Source organism: Sorex fumeus, unplaced genomic scaffold (genome assembly GCF_029834395.1).
Source record: "Sorex fumeus unplaced genomic scaffold, SorFum_2.1 ptg000008l, whole genome shotgun sequence".
In the NCBI taxonomy this organism is placed as follows: domain Eukaryota; kingdom Metazoa; phylum Chordata; class Mammalia; order Eulipotyphla; family Soricidae; genus Sorex; species Sorex fumeus.
In genome coordinates this window covers 15,630,289-15,657,311 of record NW_026606065.1, presented here as the reverse complement: position 1 = coordinate 15,657,311, position 27,023 = coordinate 15,630,289, and the positions used below count along the sequence as shown (strand labels likewise).

General features: G+C 37.8%; 1 protein-coding gene across 4 annotated transcripts in view; it reads left to right on the top strand.

The window, feature by feature from the left end:
• ADGRB3 (adhesion G protein-coupled receptor B3) overlaps window positions 1–27,023 on the top strand; it is a 799,823-nt gene that overhangs the window by 370,014 nt on the left and 402,786 nt on the right. For all 4 annotated transcript variants that reach the window (XM_056108346.1, XM_056108361.1, XM_056108354.1 and 1 more), the window contains one exon: window positions 21,186–21,380. In XM_056108346.1, coding sequence (XP_055964321.1) covers window positions 21,186–21,380 — 195 coding nt within the window. The remainder of the gene's footprint in view (window positions 1–21,185; window positions 21,381–27,023) is intronic.

The window sequence follows — 27,023 nt, the reverse complement described above, 5'->3', positions numbered from 1 at the left end:
TCCTCATCCTTCTCAATGCTGCCATATTGGTGTCGCCTTCAGGGTCAGGGAAATGAGACCCATTGTAATTACTGATTTTGGCATATCGAATACACAATGATCCATTTTTGGGGGCTGGAGCCATAGTACAGTGGGTAGTGTGTTGACCTTACATGCAGTCGACCTGAGTTCGATTCCCAGCATCCCATATGGTCCCCTTAGCACCGCCAGAAGTACTTCCTGGTCCCCTGAGCACCGCCAGGAGTACTAACCCCCAAAATAATTAAATAGATAGATAAATAAATAAATCCACTGTCACTGTCACTGTCCTCCCATTGTTCATCGATTTGCTGGAGCGGGCCCAGTAACGTCTCCATTGTAATATTTGTTACTGTGTTTGGCATATGGAATACATCATGGGTAGCTTGCCAGCTTTGCTGTGCAGGTGAGATATTCTTGGTCGCTTGCCGGGCTCTCCGAGAGGGGCGGAGGAATCAAACTTGGGTCGGCCATGTTGGCTGCTTACAAGGCAAATGCCCTACCCGCTGTGCTATTGCTCCAGCCCAAGGTTAAAAATAAATAAATAAATAAATAAATAAATAAACTTTATATGGCAGACGATAGCACAGTGGGTAGTGCGTTTACCTTGCACGCGGCTGACCTGGGTTCAATTCCTCCATCCTTCTTGGAGAGCCTGGCAAGCTACTGAGAGTATACCACCTGCACAGCAGAGCCTGACAAGCTACCTGTGACGTATCCATTATGCCAAACACAGTAACAACAAGTCTCACAATGGAGATGTTACCGGTGCCCACTCAAGCAAATTGATGAACAGTGGGAGGACAGTGGTACAGTGCTACAGATCTATGTTTAAAACTATTAAAAATATACACTACAATATCTCTCCCTACGAGTTACACTTTGGTGGGCCTTCCAAGTGGAGCTCAGGAGGCTGTGCTCCCTCTTCCCAGTTTCTCAGACAACTAGTCTGGTGGCAGCAGGAAATGTATGTACTTTAACCCCTGTATTCTTTACCCCCCAATGAACCATTTTATAAACATATAGTAATAGTTTGGTTTGAATTGACAATTAGTTGAGTGTTTTCCCTGAACTCTCACTATAATAAGCTTATGTAGACCACATGAGTCTGCTAATCAGTTTAATATAGCAAATTATTAACTGTAATATTTCATGGTGGCTTGAGTGATTTAAAGGCAGAATTTATTTTTTTAATTTTCAGTTAAAATGAGGCTATTATGAGGTATACACTAAATATTCCATAGATATTATGTATATATATTGATTAATAATAATTGTAAGACTTCTTATTACTGTGTTTGGCATATTGAATACTCTCAGTAGTTTACCAGGCTCCCCGAGAGGGGCGGAGGAATTGAACCCAGCTCTGCCGGGCTGGCTGCGCGCAAGGCAAACACGCCCTACCCGCTGTGCTATTGCTCCAGCCCCTATTCCATATTCCATAGATATTTGTGTAAAGAACATCTGTCATTTTTTTTTATCAGTAAGAGAATATCGGCAATTAAAGAGTTCTGAGAAGGTGATGACACAGACTTAATGTTGATAAATTTTATCCATGTTAAGAAATATCCCTCGTGTAATTTTCATACTCACAGATATCTAGAAATGCAGGGGTATTGACATTATTATATGTGTAATTATTTAGCAATTGCAGAACTAGTTCAGTAAGCTAATAGTCATGAGTTTGAAGACCTTATAAATATAAATTGAAGATTATGATCCAAATGTTGGAGCAATAGCACAGTGGTAGGGTGTTTGCCTTGCATGCGGCTGACCTGGGATTGATTCCTCTGCCCTTATCAGAGAGCCTGGCAAGCTACCGAGAGTATCTCGCCCACACGGCAAAGTCTGGCAAGCTACATGTGACATATTCAATATGCCAAACACAGTAACAACAAGACTCACAGTGGTGACATTACTGGGCCTGCTCGAGCAAATCGATGAGCAACGGGAGGACAGTGATAGTCACAGTGACAGTTGTTTATTAAAAAAAAGATAAAAACAAATGCATACAAAGTTTAGAAAATGTGTATAGATGAATTATGTGGCCAGTGAAATTCTTAGAACTGACATATATTACATATGTGAATGCTTTATTCCATATTCTGGGATATTTCATGGAGTTTATCTTAGTCAAAGTAGAAATAACTTCAGAACCATTGAGAAATCATGTTAGTGAAAAGCACCATCTCTTTTTAATTAGCTATTTGGGGAACATGGTTTAATAGGATAGCAAAAGGTTTAATAGGATAGCAAAAGCTGAATATTGAGAGGTAATCTGCTCTCTCTCTGACTCTCTTTCCTTCTCCCTTTCACTGTATCTCTCTCTCTCCTTCTTTCCACCACTACATTTGCCTCTCTCTCTAAACCTCTTCTTTAGTCTCTCCCTTTCTCCACAAGACAGGTCACTTGGCCAGCTTATCATTGTTGTTACCCATCCTCAATTTTTTGTCAGGGTCCCCATTCCCAGAGCTCTGGTAATCAGTCTGTCTGTCCGTCCTCCCATTGTTCATCGATTTGCTCGAATGGACCCAGTAACGTCTCCATTTTGAGACTTGTTGTTACTGTGTTTGGCATATTGAATACATCACGGGTAGCTTTCCAGGCTTTACGATGCGGGCGAGATAGTCTAAATAGCTTGCTGGGCTGTCCAGAGGGGCGGAGGAATCAAACCCAACTCGGCCAGGCTGGCTGTGTGGAAGGCAAATGACCTACTGCAGATAATCATTGCAGAATATAAAACTCCCAAGGAAAACTGGAAGACTATTATTCCTTTTAAAATGGAGAGACTCCTTAATCTTATTTGGAACCACATGTTCGTATTCTGATATTGAAACTCAACTTCATAATTTCAAAGTTTATATCATGTGGCACAACACAACTATAGATTTATTGTGTGTTTAGCAAATGGTAGTAACATTTTCTGTGTGATATTTTCATGAAGTATCTAATAGACCATGTATATGTATGCATATATAATGTACATGTACTTATACTACATATAAATTTATTTTATGTATATGTACACACAAAAAAGGTAAAGGCCCTCCCGTTGATCATCAATTTGCTTGAGCAGGCCCAGTAACGTCTCCATTGGAGACTTTGTTGTTACTGTGTTTGGCATATCGAATACGTCACGGGGAGCTTGCCAGGCTCTGTTGTGCAGGTGAGATACTCTCGGTAGCTTGCCGGGCTCTCCGAGAGTGGGGGAGGAATTGAACTCGGGTCGGCCATGTTGGCTGCATGCAAGGCAAACGCCCTACCGCTGTGCTATCGCTCCAGCCCTTTGTATATTTTATGTACACATAAAATATACAAACATATATTTTAAGAAGTAAAGTGCTAAATAAATCCTGAAATCCTGAGAAATTCCTAAGTCAAAGTTCATAGCACATTTCAAGGAAAAGACAATAAATATATTTGTCTTTACAATTCACAATTCACCAGGTCCCTATTAAACTCCTCTGCCTTACAGCAGCCATAGAAAACTAAGCATGCCTGTGTTTGTTAAAACCTATCTTTTTAGGGTGCTAGAGTTATAGTGCAGTGGGTAGGGCATTTGCCTTGCACATGGCCGACATGGGTTCAATTTCTAGCATCCCATATGGTCCCCAGATCACCGCCAGGAGCAATTCCTGAGCATAGAGCCTGTAGTAACCCCTGAGCAATCGTTGGGTGTGACCCAAAAAGCAAAATAAAAGTGATCTATTTTGTCCTTCTTTTTCCTCCTTTTTAACTTTTTAACTTTTTTTTTTAACTTTTTAATCAGTGTCATGTTTTGTTTTTCCTATACATGAATGAACTCTACTGTAGTCTGATCTGTAAATCATTTTGTTTTGTTGTCACTCACATCATTTAGCATATGTAATCATTTTTTGATAAATATTAGACTTGGTGTATAACAAATGTAGGGTTTAAAAGTTCTCATCACGAAGCATCCCCTCTTCCCTTGACTATTCACATATATAGCTTCACTCGTCAGTAGTGTCAGGGACCTAAGGACCTGAACACCATTCCCACTGATACTTGGCCTGTCATCATGGGCCTGAGGATTCAGTGTTCTCACTTGGCATCTTTCTCCATTTTGTGTTTTAGAGGTTTTGAATATATGTGTGACCAGCTATCAACCCCAAAAAACTATAGGAGATTCAGCTATCAAGAGGTCCCAGCCAGTGGACCTGCTTTCTATCTAATCAACTGCAAATATGTCACATATTTTGAAGGGTACAGGTCTTTGATTAAAGGTGGTTTTGTTTCTTACTATGCATTTGTTTCCAAGTGTTTTTTATTATAAGGAGATGATGATGTTCTGTGATTTCAAACTTTTCATCCTACCTCCTCTAGCATATCAAATACTCTCGGTAGCTTGCCGGGCTCTCCGAGAGGGGCGGAGGAATCGAACTCGGGTCGGCCATGTTGGCTGCGTGCAAGGCAAACGCCCTACCACTGTGCTATCGCTCCAGCCCTGCTATCGCTCCAGCCCTATGCCAGACACAGTAACGACAAAGTCTCCAATGGAGACGTTACTGGGCCCGCTCGAGCAAATCGACGATCAACGGGAGGGCCTTTACCTTTTACCTTTTTACCATCCTACCTCCTCAGTTTCCTCAGGCTGGAGCGATAGCACAGTGGGTAGGGCGTTCGCCTTACAAGCGGCCAACATGGCCGACCCGAGTTCGATTCCTCCGCCCCTCTCGGAGAGCCCGGCAAGCTACCGAGAGTATTCGATATGCCAGACACAGTAACAACAAAGTCTCCAATGGAGACGTTACTGGGCCCGCTCGAGCAAATCGACGATCAACGGGAGGGCCTTTACCTTACCTTTGGGCTGGAGTGATAGCTCAGCGGTAGGGCGTTCGCCTTACAAGCGGCCAACATGGCCGACCCAGGTTCGATTCCTCCGCCCCTCTCGGAGAGCCCGGCAAGCTACCGAGAGTATTCGATATGCCAGACACAGTAACAACAAAGTCTCCAATGGAGACGTTACTGGGCTCAGTTTCCTGAACATCTCAAAAAACTCAGCAGATATCTTAGAGAAAAATACCCGCAATATTTTAAGTAACTTCAAATTTCCAATGTTATTTTCCAGTTTTGTGTTCAAAATGTATCATTTCTCTTTCTGTCAAGTTTTATTCCTGAACACATCAGATCCTTGCTTCTATCACAGATTTAATGGACATTCTCAAGTGAAAAAAGAGACTGAAATTATTTATCCCATAAATTAACTATCTTTCTAGGAATTTAATTAATCTCATTGCTCTCTGAAATTCTAAAACCTGTGTGTGTGTGTGTGTGTATATATATATATATATATATATATATATATATATATTTGTTTAATTAGTGAAACACCATGAGGTACAGTTGTAGACTTACAAGTTGTTGTTCTTGGATTTCAGTTATACAATGATTGAGTACTCATCCCACCACCAGTACCCATTCTTCACCCCCACCAATCCCAGTATCCCTCCCATCCCCATTCCTCATCCCACCCCACCTCTGTGGCAGGTCACTCCCTTTTGTTCTGTCTCTCCTTTTGGGTGCTGTGGTCTGCAGAAGAGACATTGAGTGGCAATCATGTTCGGTCCATAGACTACTTTCAGCAGGCATCTCCCATCCTGGGCAGATCTTCCCAGCACCCTTTTTTTTGGTGCTTCCTTCTCTATCTGAGCTGCCTTTACCCCTAGAGTGTGCAGCTGGCCTCTAAGCCATGGAGTGAACAACCTGATATTTATCACAGCTGTTATTGGGTGTTAATCTCTTATTTGTTACTTTATGTTACCCAGATGAATACAATCTTTCTATGTCTGTCCCTCTCTTTCTGACTCATTTCACTTAGCATAATATTTTCCATGTAGTACCACTTGTATGTAAATTTCATGACTTCATTTTTTCTAACTGCTACATAGTACTCCATTGTGTAGATGTACCAAAGTTTCTTTAAGCAGTCATCTGTTCTTGGGCACTCAGGTTTTTTCCATATTCTAGCTATTGTAAACAGTGCTGCAATGAACAAACAAGTGCAGATGTCACTTCGACTATACTTTTTAGCCTCTCCGGGGTATATTCCCAGGAGTGGTATTGCTGGTCAAATGGGAGCTCAATTTCTAATTTTTTGAGAGTCGTCCATACTGTAAAACCTATATTTTTAACTGAGGATAGCCCAGGTTTGGAGGCAAAAGCATTGGCCTTCCATGAATTGCCACACTTTTTAAAACCTATATATTTTAGTTGTATTCAAAAGTGAAAGAAAATATACCGATGTTTCTTTTCTAAGTAATCTTAAGGGAGTCTATTAGATGTATAAAAATACTTGTGGTTGTACTTGTTTTCTCTTTTTAAAACATTTTAAAACTTTAATTTATTACAAACTAAATTTATAAAATACCAAGAGATTTATTTTTTTAAATTGTCAAGGTTAGGGTTTTATTGAGACTTACAGAAGTATTAGAATTAGTTTTTACCATTGAGACTCACTCTTTAAAGCATCCTTAGGAAGCTTAAGTGGATTGTGCTTACACAAAGAAATACTCTTAGTCTAATACCAAAGTAAATTAATATCATAATGAACAGTGTTATTTATATTTAATTTCTTGTACATTCATATATTCATTAATTTATTTTATAACTACCCCTAAGCTTTAACTATATGCAACACATTGCAAAGAATGAAAAAGAGAGTAGATGCAATATGATGTCACACACACAGAGACACACACACTAAATGTCCCAACAGTAAGGAAGAGCATAACATTATGGGACTTAGTATGGTCTATATAAAGAAATGATGTTCAAAAATATTACATGAATAATGATATGAACGTGGGCATGCAGAGCGGAGAGGATTAATTTGTCAGGGAATGAGAGTATACACTATTTGATGGGAATAGCTTATAGAAAATCTGAAGACTTGGACCAGAGATAGTACAATGGATAAGGCACTGGCCTTGAATAATGTCTTATCACCAACACCCTATATGGATTCCCTAACCCTGTCATGATTGATCCCTGAATGTTGAATCAGAATCAGGAGAAAGCCCTGGGTACTGTCGAGTATTTTCCCCAGTCCCCAGCTCACCAAACAGAAAGAGAGAGATAGAGAGAGAGAGAGAGAGAGAGAGAGAGAGAGAGAGAGAGAGAGAGAGAGAGAGAGAGAACTGTTAAAGTCATTAAAGAAATGGAAGGTAATCAAATAGCTAGAGGGAATGTCAAAAAAGGATAATTATAAAATGAGTTTGAAGTACAAGGTTGGGGAAAAAAGTTTTTCTGTGCATTAAAGACCTTTCCTTGGAGTTTGAATTTTATTCGAAGTGTAACAGGACCATTGTCAGTAAAGAGTGATGTGATTCAATATAATTTTGAAAAAGGTCATACGGCTCTTCTGTGAAGAATAGATTGGTAGGTGGCAGAAATGGAAGCTGTGAAACCTGCTGCAGTAATTCGTATGAGAAATGATGGTACGCTTTATTAAGGTTGAGTGATTACATTTATCTAAGAGTGATGTCATTTTCAGAAAGAAAGAAGGCAGCATAGCATGGTTAAGAATAACTAGGGGCAGATGGACTCAGTGGTTTTAGAATGTTATATTGCACCAAGGTTTGAAATAATAAAAAAAAGGAACAATAAAAAGTTTAGTTGTGACTTTTTTCTAGCAAAGTTAGAAAATGAATTTCAATATTCCAATTGAAATACTAAAGGTTTCTAGAGGGATCTAGAGGAGGTCACACCTACAGTGCTTAGGGCTCACACCTACTGTGCTTGGGATCCATATGTGATATTGGAATCTGAACCATTATTACATTAAGGTACTTGTCTTCACTTCTGTACTATCTCTCTGGCCTTGGAGTTGTTTTTTATCCTGAATGACCATCCATGTAATGACTAATATAATAGCCTCAGAACTGGAAAACTGAAGTAATGTTTTCAAGTAAAAAGTAATGTTTTCAAGTAAATCAAAAATAGATATGAAGACATACAACTACTTAATGTTATGCTAACTGCTCATACCCGCTACCAGTTATATAATTACTTAACAACTACTTTAAGAAGGGTTATACAATTGCTCTCTATCCTGTTGAGGTGGTTTTTGAAAGTGTGAGTCTTACTATATTCTCTGACCAACTGTTTATGATTTGAGTATCTAGAATATACTTTAGTACTCAGGATTATAAATCAATATAAATTTTAGATATTTTTAGTATTATGAAAATAAATATTACTGATCTATGTCTTCTGTTTAGGAATTTCAGTCTTGACAAAGTCCAGCTTCACATTCTAAATTTTTTTCTATTTTCATACTGCGCGCATAAATGTATTATGCTTTCATTTTGTTTCAGAAATGTCTAAATTCATAGGGAAATATTCACAATATGCACTTCAATTTTTCTCTTAATAAAAGATCACAATATTCAATGTGACTGCAGCCTGTCACTCCACAAATTTGTGAATACTGGGACAACCAGTGCTCTCATGACCAAGTGCTATTCACCCTTATAACATAGTTATGTTATAACAATAACATACCTATCTCTTATGAAGAATTTCTATACTAAACCTACTGTATCACATTGATTCTGGACCAAAAAGAGTCCTTTCTCATTTGAGTTCTAAACTTTAGACAAATCTAAGAGGACAAAAGCTTTTTATGTCAAATGCAAGGGAAGTTAAGAAGCACTTATGTAGTAAGAGAGAGGGTATGCTTACTTTTCCATTAGAAACGATCTCTTTCTTTCCTGGAAATATCAGACATAATTGTAAATAATTTCATACCATTAGCTAGTGAGTGAATTGGTCTGAGAAAATGACTGTTATGAACTAAAATAAGATACACATATGTATCTTTGCTTTATGAAAAGAAACTTCTGGTATAATTATCATTTAATTGATTCCACTTAGAGCTGTGAGCACCTTTAATATACCTTACAGATGGACTGTAGGAGTTGATGCTGAAAATAATATATAAATATATGATGTTTAAAGTGTGTCACTTGTGCAGAGTGATTACGATGAATCTTTTTTTAGGATTGACACAAAAGAGACAAGTGTGGCTGGCAGTAGGAGGCAGAAAGTGAAAAGAATAAGGTTATTTCAGAAGCACACCTACTCTTTAAACCATGACCCTCACCATGTCTCTCTATAGAGAGAGCAAGGAAGCTTAATTCAGAACTATGAAAAGCAACTATTTTTAGACCAGGTTTTTCCTTTCACTGATGATCCTGTCAACAGTATTAAATGTGAATGACACAGAAACTTTTATGACTTATTCTTTAATACAATGATCCTCACAAAGTAATACAATGCAAGCAGACACTTAATCACAGATAATTGAACTTTTAAAAGGAAATATTAAGACGATGAAAGCTTTCTGAATTAATTCAGTGACGATTAAGAAAATTTTAAAAAGTATAGTCAGAAAATAAAACCTATGATGGATCCTGGAGGCCTTTCTTAGTCCACCTGAATAAAAGTAGCTACAGGTGCCTGAGAAATATCACAGGATTCAGGGGCACAGATTTTGAGTGCATAGAAATCCAGTTTGATCCCCACCACCAGAAGGTATAGACCTGGAGGCCCCTAAGCACCTTGCAATGACCCTACCGGTCCTCAGCACCACAGAGACTGAGCAGTTTTGTGTCTGCATTCTAGCATTGAGTCCTCTGTGCCAGTTGATCATGTGTCACAGAAAGTGGCACTGGACCACTTAAACCCCCCCTTGGGAGACTCTCCCTTAATACTGATTATTTGAATATGTGAATGTAATCATCTATAGGGTGCGTGTGTGTGCGTGTGTGCGTGCACGTCTGTGTGTGAATGACTGTGATTTAAATAAGTATCAATACTTCAAAAACCTGGTGAATTAAATCTCTAGTTTCTTCAATTCTTTCTTAATATAAAAAGATTTCATGTCTTTCTGAAACAAGCATGACACTGCAGCACTGTCCTCCCGTTGTTCATCAATTTGCTCGAGTTGGTCCAGTTGTTACTGTGTTTGGCATATCAAATACATCACAGGGAGCTTGCCAGGCTTTGCCATGTGGGCGAGATACTCTCGGTACCTTGCCGGGCTCTCCGAGAGGGGCAGAGGACTTGAACTCGGGTCAGCCCGGTTGGCTGCATGCAAGGCGACCACCCTACCCACTGTGCTATTGCTCCAGCCCGTACAAACATGGTAATATTATTTAAGTACTTTGTTTTTAACAAAAGCAATGCATAAATCCTCGCTTAGATATGTAGTTGTTATGACACTTGATTCTGAAACTAGATTCCTTAAGCTCCTGTCTTCGTGCAGAGCTTTAGAATAGAGCTTCTTGGGTCTGAGAGAGAATACAGAGTTATGTATTATGCCTGCGTTTGGGTTTGAATACCTGGCACCACAAATGGTTTCCTAAATACTGATAGGGGTTATTTACCAGCACTGACATGTGGTCCCTGTAAATCATCATCATCATAATCTTGGACATCATCATCATAATATAGAGCTTAAACTTTTTTTACTTCCAACTGCTGTTTCCCACTAAAATTGGCTAAAAGGCATCTCAAGTAGTGATCTGGGATCTAATGGCTTTTCAAAGTAATAATTTCCTCTACCAGACCTGACCATATAATACTAGCATCCAAAAATGCCTCCCTTGACATACTGGAGACCATCAGAGCCATATTCAGTGATGGTTGCTGGAGCATTTAGTGCCAGAATATAAGATCAGGACTGGACATATGCTTCTCCTCAGCTCCATTATCTGACATTTGTACATAATCTTAGACGTATAAACATAAAATACTAATACAAACAAAATTTATTGATAGCAAGTAATAAAAGATCTATTTGAAAACATGCTGAAAGTTTTTCATAGATCCAAAATTCAGTTGCATGGCTCCATGTGTGCTTATAACCAACAGTTTAAGAAGCTAGGATTTAGAGCTGGGGAGACAATCCAGGCATTTGGAGCATGCACGATACGTCCCAAACAATACCACATGTGTGAGCCCTAGCGTGTAACTCTCTGACCTTGTTAGAGAGGAATTATTAGGAGTGTCCCCACTCTCTCACCCACCTGACTATCACAAAATCAGAAACTTGGATTTAAGATTCATTCAATCCTGTGAAACAGAGTTAACCTGACTAAGTTTCTAATCCTGCATCTACAAAGCTATAAAATGTGGTTAATTCTATCGCCTTTAATGGCATTTTTAAAACTCAATTGAGAGAGCACATAAACCACTTAGAACTTGCTTGGTACATAATAGGCCCTCAATAAATGCTACATAATTGTTATTATTTTTGAAAGATAGCTGTGACTGTGGAGCTGCAGTGATAGCACAGTGGGTAGGGTGTTTGCCTTGCATGCGGCCGACCCAGCCATCCGGTTTCGATTCCTCCACCTCCTCGGAGAGCCAGGCAAGCTACTGAGAGTATCTTGCCTGCACGGCAAAGCCTGGCAAGCTACCTGTGACATATTCGATATGCCAAATACAGTAACAAGTCTCACAATGGAGATGTTACTGGGCCCACTCGAGCAAATTGATGAATAACAGGAGAACAGTGCTACAGACAGTGCTACAGCTATGACTGTAGATTTTTGCAATTTATGAAATAAAATCCCTATTTGATATATTAAAGAGATACTTCTATCTGGAAATGTGAATGTTTCAATTATATTTCTTTGAATAATCATGGACTGCTAAGTTTTTGTCTAATCAAACTTTGGTGTCATAGTTACCGAGGAACATAAGAGCCTTCTGTAGTTTCAATTTAATTTAGCAAACTTTCTGAGTTTGTGTGTCAGAGAATGTGCTGGAAATCACCTAGGAAACCAAAATGAATAAGAAACTGAAGTTCTTTAAGAAATTGTGGTCTAGGGAAGGAGGCGGGGCAAAAAAAAGAAATTGTGGTCTAGTAGAATATATAAGATAATAAGTCCTATAAATATGAGACTAAGATTATTTCTATTACGTTTGAAAGGAAAAAAATCACACCTTGACTGTAGTTATATGAAAAGAATTTAGAAAGGAGAGAAGAGCGGTAACAATTTTTGTCTTTTGAGGGGTTACTGAGAGCTAAACCCAAGTAGTGCTCAGTATTTTCTCCTGACTCTTTGCTCATTGGTCACTCCAAGTGCTCAAGTGACCATATGCATTGTCAGGGATCAACCAGGGCTGGATACCTATAAGGAAATACCTTAACTTCATATCTCTCCAACTAAGAAAGAACAATTTAACCAAAAGATTTTGGGGAAAACATTTAGAATCTAGAAGTTTTGTGTCATTTCAAGGTACAAATGAATATGAGTCGGGTAATGTAGGCAAGATTAATGAAATTTATTTTGGATATAATACAGTCTCTAGTATTCAGTAGCAATGAAATTGCTGATGCTTTACAGATCATACTGAGTTCTGAGTAAACTAAAGCAAGAATATATTTTTGTACATTGCACTATAATTTAGCTTTACAAAAAATAAGGAGAGGTTAAAGAAATAGTATAGGGTATACTATTAATAGTATCCTAATAAATAGTATTAGGGTATACTAATAAATAGTATAGTATTTAATAAATAGTATAATTTAATAAATTACCTTATATGTGACTGACCCGGGTTTGGTCCCTGGCACTACATGATACCCTGAGGACTTCCAGTAGATACTTCTAAGCACAGAATCAGGACTATCTTCTAGAGCACCTCTGAATATGACAGTGGTCACACACACAAACACACACACATACACGCACAGAGCAAATACAACACAAATAAAAAGATAAGGGAACCCTGAGATTACAGAAATGAAGGAAATATCAAAACACAAGCAATAGGAGAAAGCTGATCTTTTATAAACCTGTGAGTACTTTAGAATATAAATGAGTTCAAATTGTTAGAGACTGAGATTCTAAGCTGCCTTGAGTATGATAATAATAACCCCTCTGCCTCTGCCTTGTACCGAAAACTGAGTCTCTTTTGTATACTCTGATCTTATAGTCTAAAAATTACTGCAGGTCTAAGAAGTGTTTAAGAATTAGTGCATGATAAACCATTATTAACAGTATTGTGAGCGATCAGATCTCAATCAATAAAAAATTAATTAAGAAGGAATTAACATCTCGATATTACTGCCAATAAGGCACTCATCATGCAGAGGGTGATCAGGGTTTGACCCCAAGCATCCGGATGTCATTTCCCAATCACTGCCAGGAATAATCTCTGAATGCACAGCCAGAAGAAAGCCTGAGTAATGCTGGGATTAGTCAAAATATAAATAAATACCAACCATAAAATGAAATAAGAATTAGTATATGGATCAGAGAGCTAGCACAAAGTAGAGTGTTTGTTTTGCACATGGCTAACCCAGGTACATTCCTTAGCACCCCATATGGTCCCCCAATCCCACCAGGAATGATTCCTGAACACAGAGCCAGAATTAAGCCCTGAGCACCACCAAGTGTGGCCCAGAACAAAGACACAACAACAGCAACAAAAGAATTAATAGCACTGTCCTCCCTTTGTTCATCGATTTGCTCGAGTGGGCACCAATAATGTCTCCATTGTGAGACTCCTGGATGTTACTGTTTTGGGTATATCAAATATGCTGGGGAGCTTGCCAGGTTCTGTCGTGAATGCGAGATACTCTCGGTAGCTTGCCGGGCTCTTCGAGAGGGGCAGAGGAATTGAACCTAGGTCAACCACATGCAAGGCAAACGCCCTACCCACTGTGCTATTGTCCTAGCCCAAAAGAATTAATAGTTTATGTAATTTGGGGGGAACATGCAAGAAATATTATGAGAAACTAAAAATTCTACTGTAATCCACAAACAGAATGAATTAACATGAAAATTAACATAAAATGATCAAATATCACTATACAAAGGTCCACTCTCAGAGAGACACATCCAAATTATCTACTGAAAACATTTAGGCAAACCACAAACTTGGGGCACCCAAAGAATAAACACTTCTTAGTAATAAACATTTATCATAATTAGAAAAACCATAATGTAGAATTAGCAAATAGAAGGGACCTAGATGTAGAAATAAAATAATAAAAATTTTTAAAGAAGAGTAACGTACATGTATAATAATTTGAGAGATAAATGAAGAGAACTGTAGTTAGAAAATGGCAGAGTAAGAACAAAAAATTCTTTGAATGGAAAATATTACCATTGAAATAAGATTACGATAAATAGCTAATAAGATATAAAGTAAAGAAATTGATCTGAAGATTAGACCTAGAAAAACATCACTCAGAAATTATAATCGAATGAAAAATATATATTTGAGTTTACAAGTTAGAGACTGGAGGGAGAAAGAAACAGAGCACAAGAGACTGAGAGAATAATTTATGAGTTGGTGGGTGAGAATTTTCTAAATTTGAGAACAGATAAGTTGTTCTGATTGAAAATTGTACATAATAAAATAAAATACACATGAATTTTGCTTGCATCATTCTGAAGACAAAAACTTTCAGAAAATCCTAAAAGCAACCAAAAAAAGAAAAAATAATAATCTATAAAAACTATAAAATGAACAAATTGAGGGCTGGAGAGATAATACTAAAATCACAAAGAAAAATTCTAAGGAATAGAACATTACCATCTCACCCTAAGAGAAAGTGTAGGGGATAAAACACAGGCCAGGCTTTATTTGCCACCAATGCAGTTTTGATCCCAGATTCCATGTGGCCTCCTGATCTCTTCTTGGAAGGACAATATTTGTTTTCATTTTTTTATTATTAGTGAAACTTCATGTGGTACAGTTGTTGACCTTACAAATTTTTGTGCTTGGGTTTCAGTTATACAATGATTGAGTACCCATCCCTCCACCATTCCCCACCTCCAATGCTCCCAGCATCACTCCTATCCCCCCACCCCTCCCCATTCCACCCCACCCCTGTGGCAGGGCATTCCCTTTTGCTTTCTCTCTCCTTTTCGGTACTGTGGTTTGCAAATGAGGCATTAAGTGGCTATCATGTTAGGTCTATAGTCTATTTTCAACATGCATCTCTCATCCTGGGAGGGTCTTCCCAACACCCTTTACTTGGTGCTCCCCTCTCTAGCTGAGCTGCCTTCTCCCTCAGCATGTGTAGCTGACCTCCAAGCCATGGAGTGAACCTCCTGACACTTATCTCAGCCATTCTTGGGTGTTAGTCTCCCAATTTGTTACTTTATATTCCCTAGATGAATGCAATCTTTCTATGTCTGCCCCTCTCTTTCTGACTCATTTCGCTTAGCATGTAGTACCACTTGCATGCAAATTTCATGACTTCATCTTTTCTAACAGCTGCATAGTACTCCATTGTGTAGATGTACCAAAGTTTCTTTAACCAGTCATCTTTTCTCAGGCACTAAGGTTTTTTTCCAGATTTTGGCTATTGTGAATAGTGCAGCAATGAAAATAGAAGTGCAAATCTCATTTCAACTGTATTTTTTTGCCTCACCGGGATATATTCCCAATAGTGGCATTACTGGGTCAAATGGAAGCTCAATTTCTAATTTTTGAAGAATCGTCCACACTGTTTTCCAAAAGGGCTGAACCAGTCGGCATTCCCACCAGCAGTGAAGGAGGGTACCTTTCTCGTCACATCCGTGCAACTGGTTGCTTTTGTTCTTTTGGTTGTGGGCCAGTCTCAGTGGTGTAAAATGATATCTCATTGTTGTTTTGATCTGCATCCCCCTGATGATTAGTGATGTAGAGCATTTTCTCATGTGCCTTTTAGCCATTTGGATTTCTTCTTTGAGAAAGTTTCTGTTCATTGCACCGCCCCATTTTTTGATGGGGTTGGATGTTTTCTTCTTGCGGAGTTCAACCAGTGCTTTGTATGTGGAAGGACAATATTTGATGTAGCCCTAGATGCTCTTACCAACACCAATGTGGCCCTGATGATATCTGGCAACACAGCCTGAGCAGCACCTCAACCTCAGATCATATTCTAAACTATAGACCTAGATGGGCAAATATTGTCAGAAGTGCCCCTTCATATCCTTAGCACCACCTGAGAGCCTTCTTCCCCCATAGCAGGGGAGATGACAATGCCATCTAAGGATGTATTGAAAGTGAGGCTATAAAGTAAATTCTTTTCAAGAAAGTCAGAAGTTGTTACCTTTCACAAAACCAAGGGGACACAGGGAACATGAGCTAAAGTGTTTGTCTTGAGCTTGGCCAAGTTCAATCTCTGGCACAATATAGGTTCAATCTCCTGAGCACCTCCAGAAGCATTTCCTAGGAGCAGAGTCAAGAGTAAGCCCTGGAACTTTTGGGTATGACGCCCAAAGAAAGTAAAAACATTCACATAAGCTTAGCAAAATAATTAGTAACAGGTGAGAGGGAGGGAAGAATATAAATCTGAAAGAAATAATTCTAGAAGCAATGGTTAGGAACAATTAGCTAGTAAGCTGACAGGTCAAAATAGTGGCAAAATATGATTGAGATAAATTAAAGAAGGAAATTAAAGACTGGATTACAGCTCAGCATTTTATTCACTTTTGAGTCAAACTATAAAGGAAGTGTTTGATTTTATTTAAAATGTAAGAGTACTTTGTGGTGTTTCTTATTTTCTTTGAGCAGAAGGATGATGTTTCAAAGAGGGAACAAATCAGTAGCACTGATTAGTACATAATTCTAATAAGTACAAAGAGCAGAAGTGATATTAGCCCTAAAATCCATCTTTTATTCATAAGTCAAAATGGATGAATGTGAGAAAATTTCATAGCACATACGTATTATATATACATATAATATATATACTATATGGGAACTTGAAGAGGCACTGGAAAGAATGGAAACAGGGAATATCTACTTTTTACATCTATTTTTGTAGTGGTAACTATCATAAGGATCATGTGGTAATATTTGCTTCTTTTATATAACTGATACATTGTATTATAATCCTAGGTAGTAAGTAGAAGTACTTCATTCTACACCTGGGTTTGAGGAACCAAATATAATACAGGGGTTAGGGTGCTTATCTTGCATGTGGCTTGATCCTAGTTTGATTCCTGATACTCCATTTGATCCCCAGAGCACCAACAAGAGCACAGACTCAGTATTATTCCTTGAGCATTGCTGGCTGTGGCCCAGCACCACTCTCCCCCATAAACCCCCTCCAAATTCTACTGCATTACTGTATCACTGTCTTCTCATTGTTCATTGATTTACTCAAGTGGGTTCCAGTAACATCTCCATTTGTCCTAGCCCTGAGATTTTAGCAGCCTCTCCTTTCTCGTCTTTCCCAATGCTGCCATATTGGAGGCTTTTTCAGGGTCAGGGGAATGAGACCGTTATTGTTACTACTTTTAGCATATCAAATATGCCACGAATAGTCATATCGAATAAGCCCCAAACCCAGAGTTATATAAACTCAGCTATTCTTTAAATTTATTCATATATGATATTTCTTAGAGAGAATGGTTAGGAGGTTGTTTTTGAATTTAAGTTTTAACTTAAAAATTTGTGGAGCTCAAATCAGATTTTTCTGGCTCGGAAGAGAATCAGGAAGAAGAAAGCAGGTAGTAAATGAATAGGCTGTGGCTTTATGAGAAGTTCATATTTAAATATGCTACACAATATCAGACCTTATGTTTGAGGAGTTTCAAAAAGGCTGAATATGATTAAAATCACAGAAATATTCAGAAAATTTGATCTTATGGATAACAAAAGAGCAGAGGCAGAATGCAAGTGAATCACAATTTGAAATTGAGAGAAGGCAAGGTAAACATCCAATTTGAACTCTACTTTTACATTATGCAGAAAAGCGGAACGGTGCAGAAGGTAAACATGAATGGATTTTCTAGAAAGAGTTAGTGAAAGGTCAGCTCTAAGATAAAGCAAGAACCTTCTACAGTTCACTTGATCTGTAAAAGTAATATCAGGAAACTAGAAATGTTTTTGTTTACCAAGTATATTATGGATGGGAATCTATCTTATCTAAGCCTCCATTATACACTTTATAATGCTTCCAATAAACTACACTAGTCTATACAAATATTACAAGGTATTTGTTCTGGGTGCTTTCCACTGACAATGCCAAGAAGGAAGTTAATCAGTGCCAATTGTGAGAGCTGGTGCTGTGATCAAGGCACCTGTCAGTGAAGAGCTGAACCGAGAACAGCCCATTCCGTATAAACCCACTAAACAGCTGTCAGATGGTGGTGGCGTTAATTTACCACTGACTTGGGCTGCACTTCATGATGACCTAGATGTAAAAAAATGTTTTTCCTGTCTCCAATTAGGCAAACTACCCAGTGCCTTCTCTGCTATTTTTGTTGCAAACAGGAAACTTCTCTAAGTGTTTTATTCCTCAAGACTGAAGTCAGATTTATGATGCATTTTTTTTTGAGGGAAGAAAAGAAGACATTAGATCATTGCAAGTTAGATTACCTCACTACACAGGTATGACTGTGTAGTAGATGTAGAGATGCAGAACTTTTTGGAAGTATTCAGATGTTTCCTTTGACAACCACTGCTGCATCCTATTTCTCATAGAGAAACATTTGAGTTCTCTGTGACTTTGAATTTCACAGCTGTGATTATCTTTATGAGCAATGAAACTGAAGTTTGTATTTTATTATGACATTTTTTGGATATACTTTATAAGTTTCATCTTTATCCAAAAATTTCTGCATACTCCATCTATTGGATGGGATATTTCAAAACTCAAGAATCTGCACCGTCGATTAAGTCTGATAGCTTATGCCGTTTGATATTTGCTAATGTCAATGTTTGCTATTGACTATGATGAGGAGCAAGCTAGAACAGTTTTCAAGTGTCACCAAGATAACTCTATGTCCAAGCATGAAGATACAATGAATTTGTCCTCTTAATTATTTAGTCCGATATACTGAGCGTGCTGGAAATAGTAGAGAAAAATAAATATAGACTCTTCCTTTGCACAATTTATCTTCTAAAGAGAAAGAAAAAAATATGAATAATCCAAGAGGAAGATATCATAATGTTCGGCTGGTTTGATAAGTCTTACATTATAAAGAACGATGAGATGATAGAGAATAATAAAGGTATCTTTTTAAGATAGTAATTAGGCAGGATCTCTGAGTGACAGAAGAGTATGTAAATTGGGAAGAAACCCACTTTCCACATATAGGAAAAGTGAGTGCCAAAGCCCAGATATAGTCACATGCTATTGAAGAAAAAGCAAAAAGACAAGAAAGATTTGAACCAGTTCATAAAGAGAAAGGTATGTGAAGTTTTCAGGGACTGGATTAAGTAGGACTCAAGAATACATTAAAACAAGATTCTTTCCCATGTTCAGCATTCTAGTGCTAACTTTTTAGGCTTCCATTCATTGCTTGGATTTTTTGATTGTTTTAAAATATTTATAACCACATATTGACAATTTTCAAATCTTAGACATGTTAAACTGAGTCTGAGTCTCTTATGGGTTCAGTTACATAAAAAGTAAATAAATGGAAAAGTTTACATTAAAACCTAGATGCTTCTTACTCCAAACTTCACTTTATTGTATTGCATTTTAAAGGTATAATTAGGCCATAATAATTTAATTGTCTCCAACAAAATTTTACAGTGCACTAGTTTAAGGCTATGAAAAGGAAGGAACCTAACCTCAAATTTCAAAATTAATGGAATAGAAAGGCATGGGAGCAAATTATTATAATCCATTATGATACACTGATATGTAGTATAAGATAAGAGATAGTACAGAGATTTTATTAACTCTGTTTAGCGATATATATCCCATGATTTTCAAAAACCCGTGTTTTGAAAAAAACACTTCAGTACTTGTGTTTAGGTGCTAACTTAAATATATCTAAAGATGACTTTTGCTTTTCAAAAAAAAGTGAAAATAAAGTCCAACATTTATTTTGTCATATTCTCAGAGTCATAATACCACCTCTAATATCAAGTAACTCCAAACTCTATCCTGAGAACTACTTTATCTAGGACCTAAAATCATTCCCGCTTTTACTATCTGCTAGTGTTATTTTAAATCTAAGATACTATTTGGTAGGTTATTTTGGGGTCCTGAATTCCTCAATATTTTTACCATATATCTTAAGACTAATCATTTTGTTTATATATCAGTTCAGTTTCAAAAAAAATTCATGGTAATGTTCTACTTTCAGATAGCATTGATTCCTGAATGCAGAGCCAGCAGTAACCACTTAGCATCACCAGGTGTGACCCCAAATCCAACAAAGAAAAAAATTCAAAATATAAAGAGTAGAATTTGTAAAAAAAAATAATTAAATAACTAAACGTTTCATTTGGATTAATTCAGATTCATTTTTTAAAGGACTTATTGTCGTGTATCAATGAGTAATTAATAAGTACAATTATATATTTGACCTGTGCCAGCATTACTGTTTTAGTTGTTTACAATTTCAAGATAATTTGATGAGTTGTCTTATGACATATTTAACAATGTGATGATAAAGTTTAATATTTTAGACAAATGCAAGTATAATCGGTCCTTGCTATTTTTTTATACTCTTACACTTTTAAGACACTTTTCCTGCTTTAAACAGTGTACTAAAGTTTTTGAAAATTGGCAGCAGATTTCGTTAGCCATCAAACTGATTTAAGTTTTGCTTCTTAACGACTCATTTTGCTTCTGAAGACTGAGCTGAGAGATTTTCTTAAGGTTATTATTGTTTCTCTTTAGGAAGCTTTAAAGTAATCTAGCTCATAGTCATATCATAGCTGACCTCTAAAGTTTCACAATATTTCTATTAAGTTAAAATATTCTTGTGAAAGCTGTTTTATGCTATATAAAGGTGTTATTCTTTTAAGAGATAAAGCAAAAATTATTAAATTTGATCAGTTAATAAAAATGGATATTTGGGAGAGCTTTTTATTTCCCATCTTTAATCATACCATGATGAACGATTTCTTATATTTGCCACATGAAAAATTATATTTTATTTTTATTTAATTAAAGTTTAAATTAACACACATTTTCCCTGATGTATTAATTTTTGTATTCTGAGAATGAGATGTTGGAATCCTGCAATATGTGTACATTCATTAGTTTTTGCATGCTGGGTGTATATTTGAATGTGGGATACACACAATTTATGGTCTTAAAAATCTTTTCAAGTCTTGCAAATTCTGTCTTAAAGTTGATTGTGCTGCTGAATTACATTGTTGAATGAATGTATGAAGAAAGTAATGAAGATTCTGATATTTATTCTGTTCTTTTGACATCACAGATTAAAGAACACCTTGCTAAGGGTCAACGAACACTGGCGGGTAATGGAATGTCCCAGGTGACCAAGACATTGCTGGACTTAACTCAGAGGAAAAATTTCTATGCCGGTGATCTTCTGATGTCTGTGGAGATCCTCAGAAATGTGACAGATACATTTAAAAGGGCGAGTTTTGTCCCTCCATCTGATGGTGTCCAGGTAAGGGAGACAACCCATGAAGGAAAAGATGAGTGAAGAAAGAATGGATTTGGGGCCCCAGAAATTAGTGTAGCCGACCTAAAGTGGCCTGGTGGCCTGGATTAGAGGGAAGGAACATTTACTTCTCAGGAAAACGTCCAGATTGTGCTTTGGGTAATCCCTAGAAATGACCTAATTCTTTTACTCACACAGGGAAAGCTACAGGTTGTGCTGCATGTCAGCTTTATAAACGTCCTTACTTCCTTAGTCATTCTGTACTCAAACCAAAGAACGCATGTAACACAGCTCAGGAAACACTGAATGAAAATGTATGTGAAGAGTTTTGAGCCCTCAGATAAAAGGCATGATAGCGAATTCAGGTTTATATCATGGATATTCAATTTCTACACTCAGTAGTATCTTCTTGCCACACGATAATTAAATGTGCACTAAACATAATGAAAACACATTAGCTATAGCATGTGGAACATGTAGCATATAGACAGACTAAATTTAATGCAGAGTTTTACTATTAGCAAGGGGGAGGTCATATTTAATCATGTAAAACTTTGGAAACTTCAGGCAAGTAGAGAATTATTCTGGATGGGAAAATTGGAAATTCAGTAACTCGCACAGACTGTTTTTTTTTTTGTCATGAAAAACGTGTAGAACATCATCATTTATTTCCTTGATAAAGTTTAGCCACTCAACCAATTTCAGTATTTCCTTTGCCATTAAAACAAAGCTTGTTAAATGGCAAACAAAGCATATTTAATGAAACTATAGTGTACCTTCAGATGAATTACTTCTGTATTTTGAACTAAAATGTTCTCTTTCAATGCTGGCTTATTTCTGCATTTTAAGCACAATGTTCTTCCTGTATCTCTGCATAAAGTTCATTAAATTAGAAGTTTGGCAAAACTCCCAGATCAGGTAGTGTTTTTTTTTTTTTCCAGACTACTTTTTGTTAAGGAGTTTTATTTGTATTCCGCTTGGAGACTGGATGCAAAGGGCATTTTGTTGTTACTATTTTTGTTCTTCATTTGTGACCACACCCAGCAATGCCCAGGGCTTACTTCTTCTCAGGGACCACTTCTAATGAGACATGGAGAAGTATATAAAGTTCTGGGACTTGAACTTGAGTCTTTCCTTTTTTTTAATTATTTTTTTTTATTATTGAAACACCATGAGGTACAGTTGTAGACTTGGGTCCTTTTTGTGCAGCACAAAAACCCTACCTGCTCTACTCTCTCTCTAGACCCTGTTACTGCTTTTTGCTTGTTTGTTTTGACCAACTGTTGAAGAAAATAGTTTTTCAAAGTAAGGGTTTTTAGAATCATGGAACCACTTATAAATAATATTGATGCCCTGATATGTATACACATTCAGACTTTTTTCTTTAAGAATTTGAATATTCTACTGAGAAATTTCTATGGGAATTACTGGCAGTGTATCCTATGTTAGATGACAAGTTTAAATAATACTTTTTTTAATTGGTAGGATGAACGATTTGAGCGTTTTGAAGAATGAAACTGTTTTAATTTCAAAAATTGCATTAAGTGAGCTAAGTACAACTTCTATCCATTAGTATTTATATAAAAGTTACCTAAAATATTTCATCTAGAATGTAAGTCATAATTGAAAAAGACCTTAAATGTTTATGTCAGTGCTTGACACATCAGGCAGGAAGCTGCACTATAAAGTCTCCAGAGCCTCCTGTAGTTCTCAAGTGCATAGACCTTTTATATATTTAGGTGCTAATGTTGAAGAAATATGACCTAGTTATATTGGGAACACATTTTGATTAAGATTCTCATTAGAGTACATTAACTCAATGAATAATTAGTTTAACCAAAAGCTTAGTCATGGATGTTAACTGGTTTGATTTAAATAGAGTAATTTGGCTGAGTATTTTGTTGTCATTTTGGCATGGGCAGAAATAGATTTTTCCATTTCTATCCTATTCCCTCATTAGTTTTCCACATAGACAAACAATTCTAAGCTCTTTTTGATGTTCAAAGTTACCTCATGAATAAGAGCTGCGCTTTGCTAATGTTTGTTCTTGTTGGTCACTTTTCAGAACCTGGAATGTCTTCCTTGTTTTTAGAATCTCTTCTTTCTCCAATTCTGCATGTCAAATCCCAGACCTGCGTTAACAAACTTTTTATGTACTCCTGACCAACAAGTCCAAACTGCATCTGAAAATGATAGTCCTTTTCTTTAAAATCCTAAGCAATGTTGTACAACTTTTATTTTACTTTGCACAGTTTTGTACAAATCTCACATATATATTAATACATAGTATATTTGCTTATCTATAATGCCTGATTTATATGTTTACTTAGCATTTCTCTTTCATTTTACTAAAATTCTCTTGTTTTGAGGATTTTGGACGTTTTTGATTCACTAGAATGGGCTAAATTCAAGTTAAATTTCTAGTTTTCTTGAATTTCTTACTTTTATATTTTGATTTGACAAGGACTCTTGGTAAAATAATTCTCTTATTTTCTGCTGTTCTTCCTGTACAGTACTTCATCCATTGTTTCTTTCTTCTCTCTTCCCAGTGTTTTTCTCCTAATGCAGCCCCTAATGATTTCCTACTTTATTACCCTGGTTTCTTTTTGATACTTCCTCATATTTTTACCTATATTCCTATTAATCTTATATGTCACATCCTATTAGTTACCCTAGAGTAGCTCTAATTATATGTCACACTTTGGTCAGAAAACTTCAGTGAAGCTCTAAGGATTCCTAAATGACAAGCAAAAGTTTTTATCATGATTTCTGGTATATGCAATAATATGTATGTTTATTACCCACTTTTTAGCATACATGGACCACACTTCCTCTATGCAGATTGAGATCTATGAACTACAAACTGTTTTTTGAATACACTATATATTCATATATGTCTACATATGTATATATGTATAGGTACCAATAAATAGATATTTTTTGATAGTTGGCTTTGCTCAGGCTTTCATTTTGGTTCTGTGTTCAGGGATTACTTCTAGTAGTGCTCAGGGGACCATAAACGGTACTAGGGGTTGATCCTTTGTCAATCACAAGCATAGCAAGTGACATACCTGCTTTATCACCTCTCTAACCTCAGCACTATTCTTATCTCTAGGTCATTATTTCTTCCATGCTTCAGACCAACTTGGAGAGAATTTTTTTCCTGATTCATATTTTTCTTAGAGCTAATCCTTCCTCATTGAAGCTTCAAAACATAAGCTTGTGCCCAGAAGATATTCAGCAAATGTTTATTGAGTTAATTAGCAACAAAAGTAATATTTATTCAAGTACCATTAACTTTTTCTCGGTTAAAAATTGAGAAAAGTGCAAAGTTTAAATAATGAGAAAACAAAAATGTTTAAAATGAGTATATGTCTTTTTTTATATTTTTGGTTTTTGGTGACATCTGGTTATATTCAGAGATTACTCCTGGCAAGGTTTGGGGAACCATATATGGTGCTGTGGATCAAACTCAAATCACCAATATGAGACAAATACTCTATCCACAGTAAAATCTCTCCAGCCTAGGGAGTACTTATTTATTTAGTTATTTATTTATTTTTTATGTAAGAGTACTGCTCTTTATTCAGCCACTGATTAGGCTGATTGAATTGTGCATGAACTCCACCTTACTTTTTTTCCCCCATTTTTTATAATTTTTTTAATTGAATCACCGTGAGAGCAGTTACAAAGCTTTTGGGTCTAAGTCTCGGTCATACAATGAAACACTCGTACCTTCACCAGTGCCCATTCTCCACCACAAAACCCCCAGCATACCCCCATTGCACACCCTCCCCATACTTGTGGGGCAGATGATTTCCAAATTCCTCTCTCTATACTTTGATTACATTCAACATTTCGACACCACACCCACCATTATTATTTGGGATTTTACCCCAACACTCAGTTCTGCTGCAAAGGCAACAGTAGAGAATTTGTTTTTTGTCACACACACACACTGTCTTCCCATTGTCCATCGATTTTTTGCTCGAGCGGACCCAGTAACGTCTCCATTTTGAGACTTATTGTTACTGCGTTTGGCATGTCAAATATGTCACGGGTAGCTTGCCAGGCTTTTCCATGCAGGCAAGATACTTTTAGTAGTTTGCAGGGCTGAGGGGGCAGAGAAATCAAACCCAGCTCGGCCAGGATGACTGCACACAAGGCAAACACCCTACTGCTGTGTTATCACTCCAGCCCATGTTATCACTCTAGCCCAATTTGTTTTCTATTGCTGGTTATGAATAACATGATGTCACGTGGCTGCAGTAGTGGCCGCGCAATTTTGAAATTCCAAAATTTTAACAATTAAATCTGGAGGGATTTCTTGCTAAAACCTGCTGGGTTTCGATATTTGTTCCTAAGTTTCTGGGATCATGGTCATTAAGCAGCTTGATCAGGAGCCAGAGAGGCCATTTGCATTTGGCGACTCACGGTCTCATTGGGGTGGGGAGGAAAGGGCCGGCTCCACCCCCATCCCATGAGACCCCATGTATCTCGTCACAGAGGGCCCAAACCTGACTGTGCAGTGGCCTCTGGCAGATGGCGACCACTGAGCCGCTTAGGGGGAGTAGGCAGAGGGACAACACCCTTTACCCCCTGGATGGCTCGGCAACAGTAACTTAATGCATGGTCCGCATGCACTTCTGCCAAAAGCTGCTGGGTTTCGATATTTGTTCCTGAGTTTCTGGGATCATGGTCATTAAGCAGCTTGATCAGGAGCCAGAGAGGCCATTTGCGGGTGGCAACTCACGGTCTCATTGGGGTGGGGAGGAAAGGGCTGGCTCCACCCCCATCCCATGATACCCCGTGTTTCTCGTCACAGAGGGCCCAGACCTGTCTGTGCAGTGGCCTCTGGCGGATGGCGACCACTGAGCCGCTTAGGGGGAGTAGGCAGACGGACAACACCCTTTACCCCCTGGATGGCTCGGCAACAGTAACTTAATGCATGGTCCGCATGCACTTCTGCCAAAAGCTGCTGGGTTTCGAGATTTGTTTCTCAGTCTCTGGGATCATGACCATTAAGCAGCTTAATCAGGAGACAGAGAGACCGTTCGTGGGCGATGGATGACTCAAGGTCCCGTTGGTACGGGGAGAAAAGGGCCAGCCCCACCACCATCCCGTGAGGCCCCATGTGTCTCGTCACTGCAAGCCCAAACCTGACTGTCCAATGGCCTCTGGCAGATGGCGGCCACCGAGCCACTTAGGGGGAGTAGGCGGAGGGACAGCACCCTTTCCCCCCTGGATGGCCCGGCAACAGTAACTTAATGCGCGGTCCGCATGCACTTCTGCCAAAAGCCGCTGGGTTTCGAAATTTGTTTCTGAGTCTCTGGGATCATTGCCATTAAGTGTTTCAATTAGGAACCAGAGAGGCCTTGCCTCCAATTATATAGCTGAGCCGGAGGTGGTTTGTGGGTGTGGCTCCCATATACCTAACTTTTGGCTGTTTATTTTCTTGATAAATTTTGCCCCAAGTTTTTCGGGTCTGGCTAAAGGCACAGCAGCAATTTTGGGGTATCTGGAAGTCTGAAGGCACCCTCAAGCTGCTGATGAACTCACCTCACAGGTACAGATTGACCTTCTGGCGGCACCAGACCCCCAGGGAGTATTTATTTTTTAAAATAGCTATGTGCAAGCTACTTTGCATAA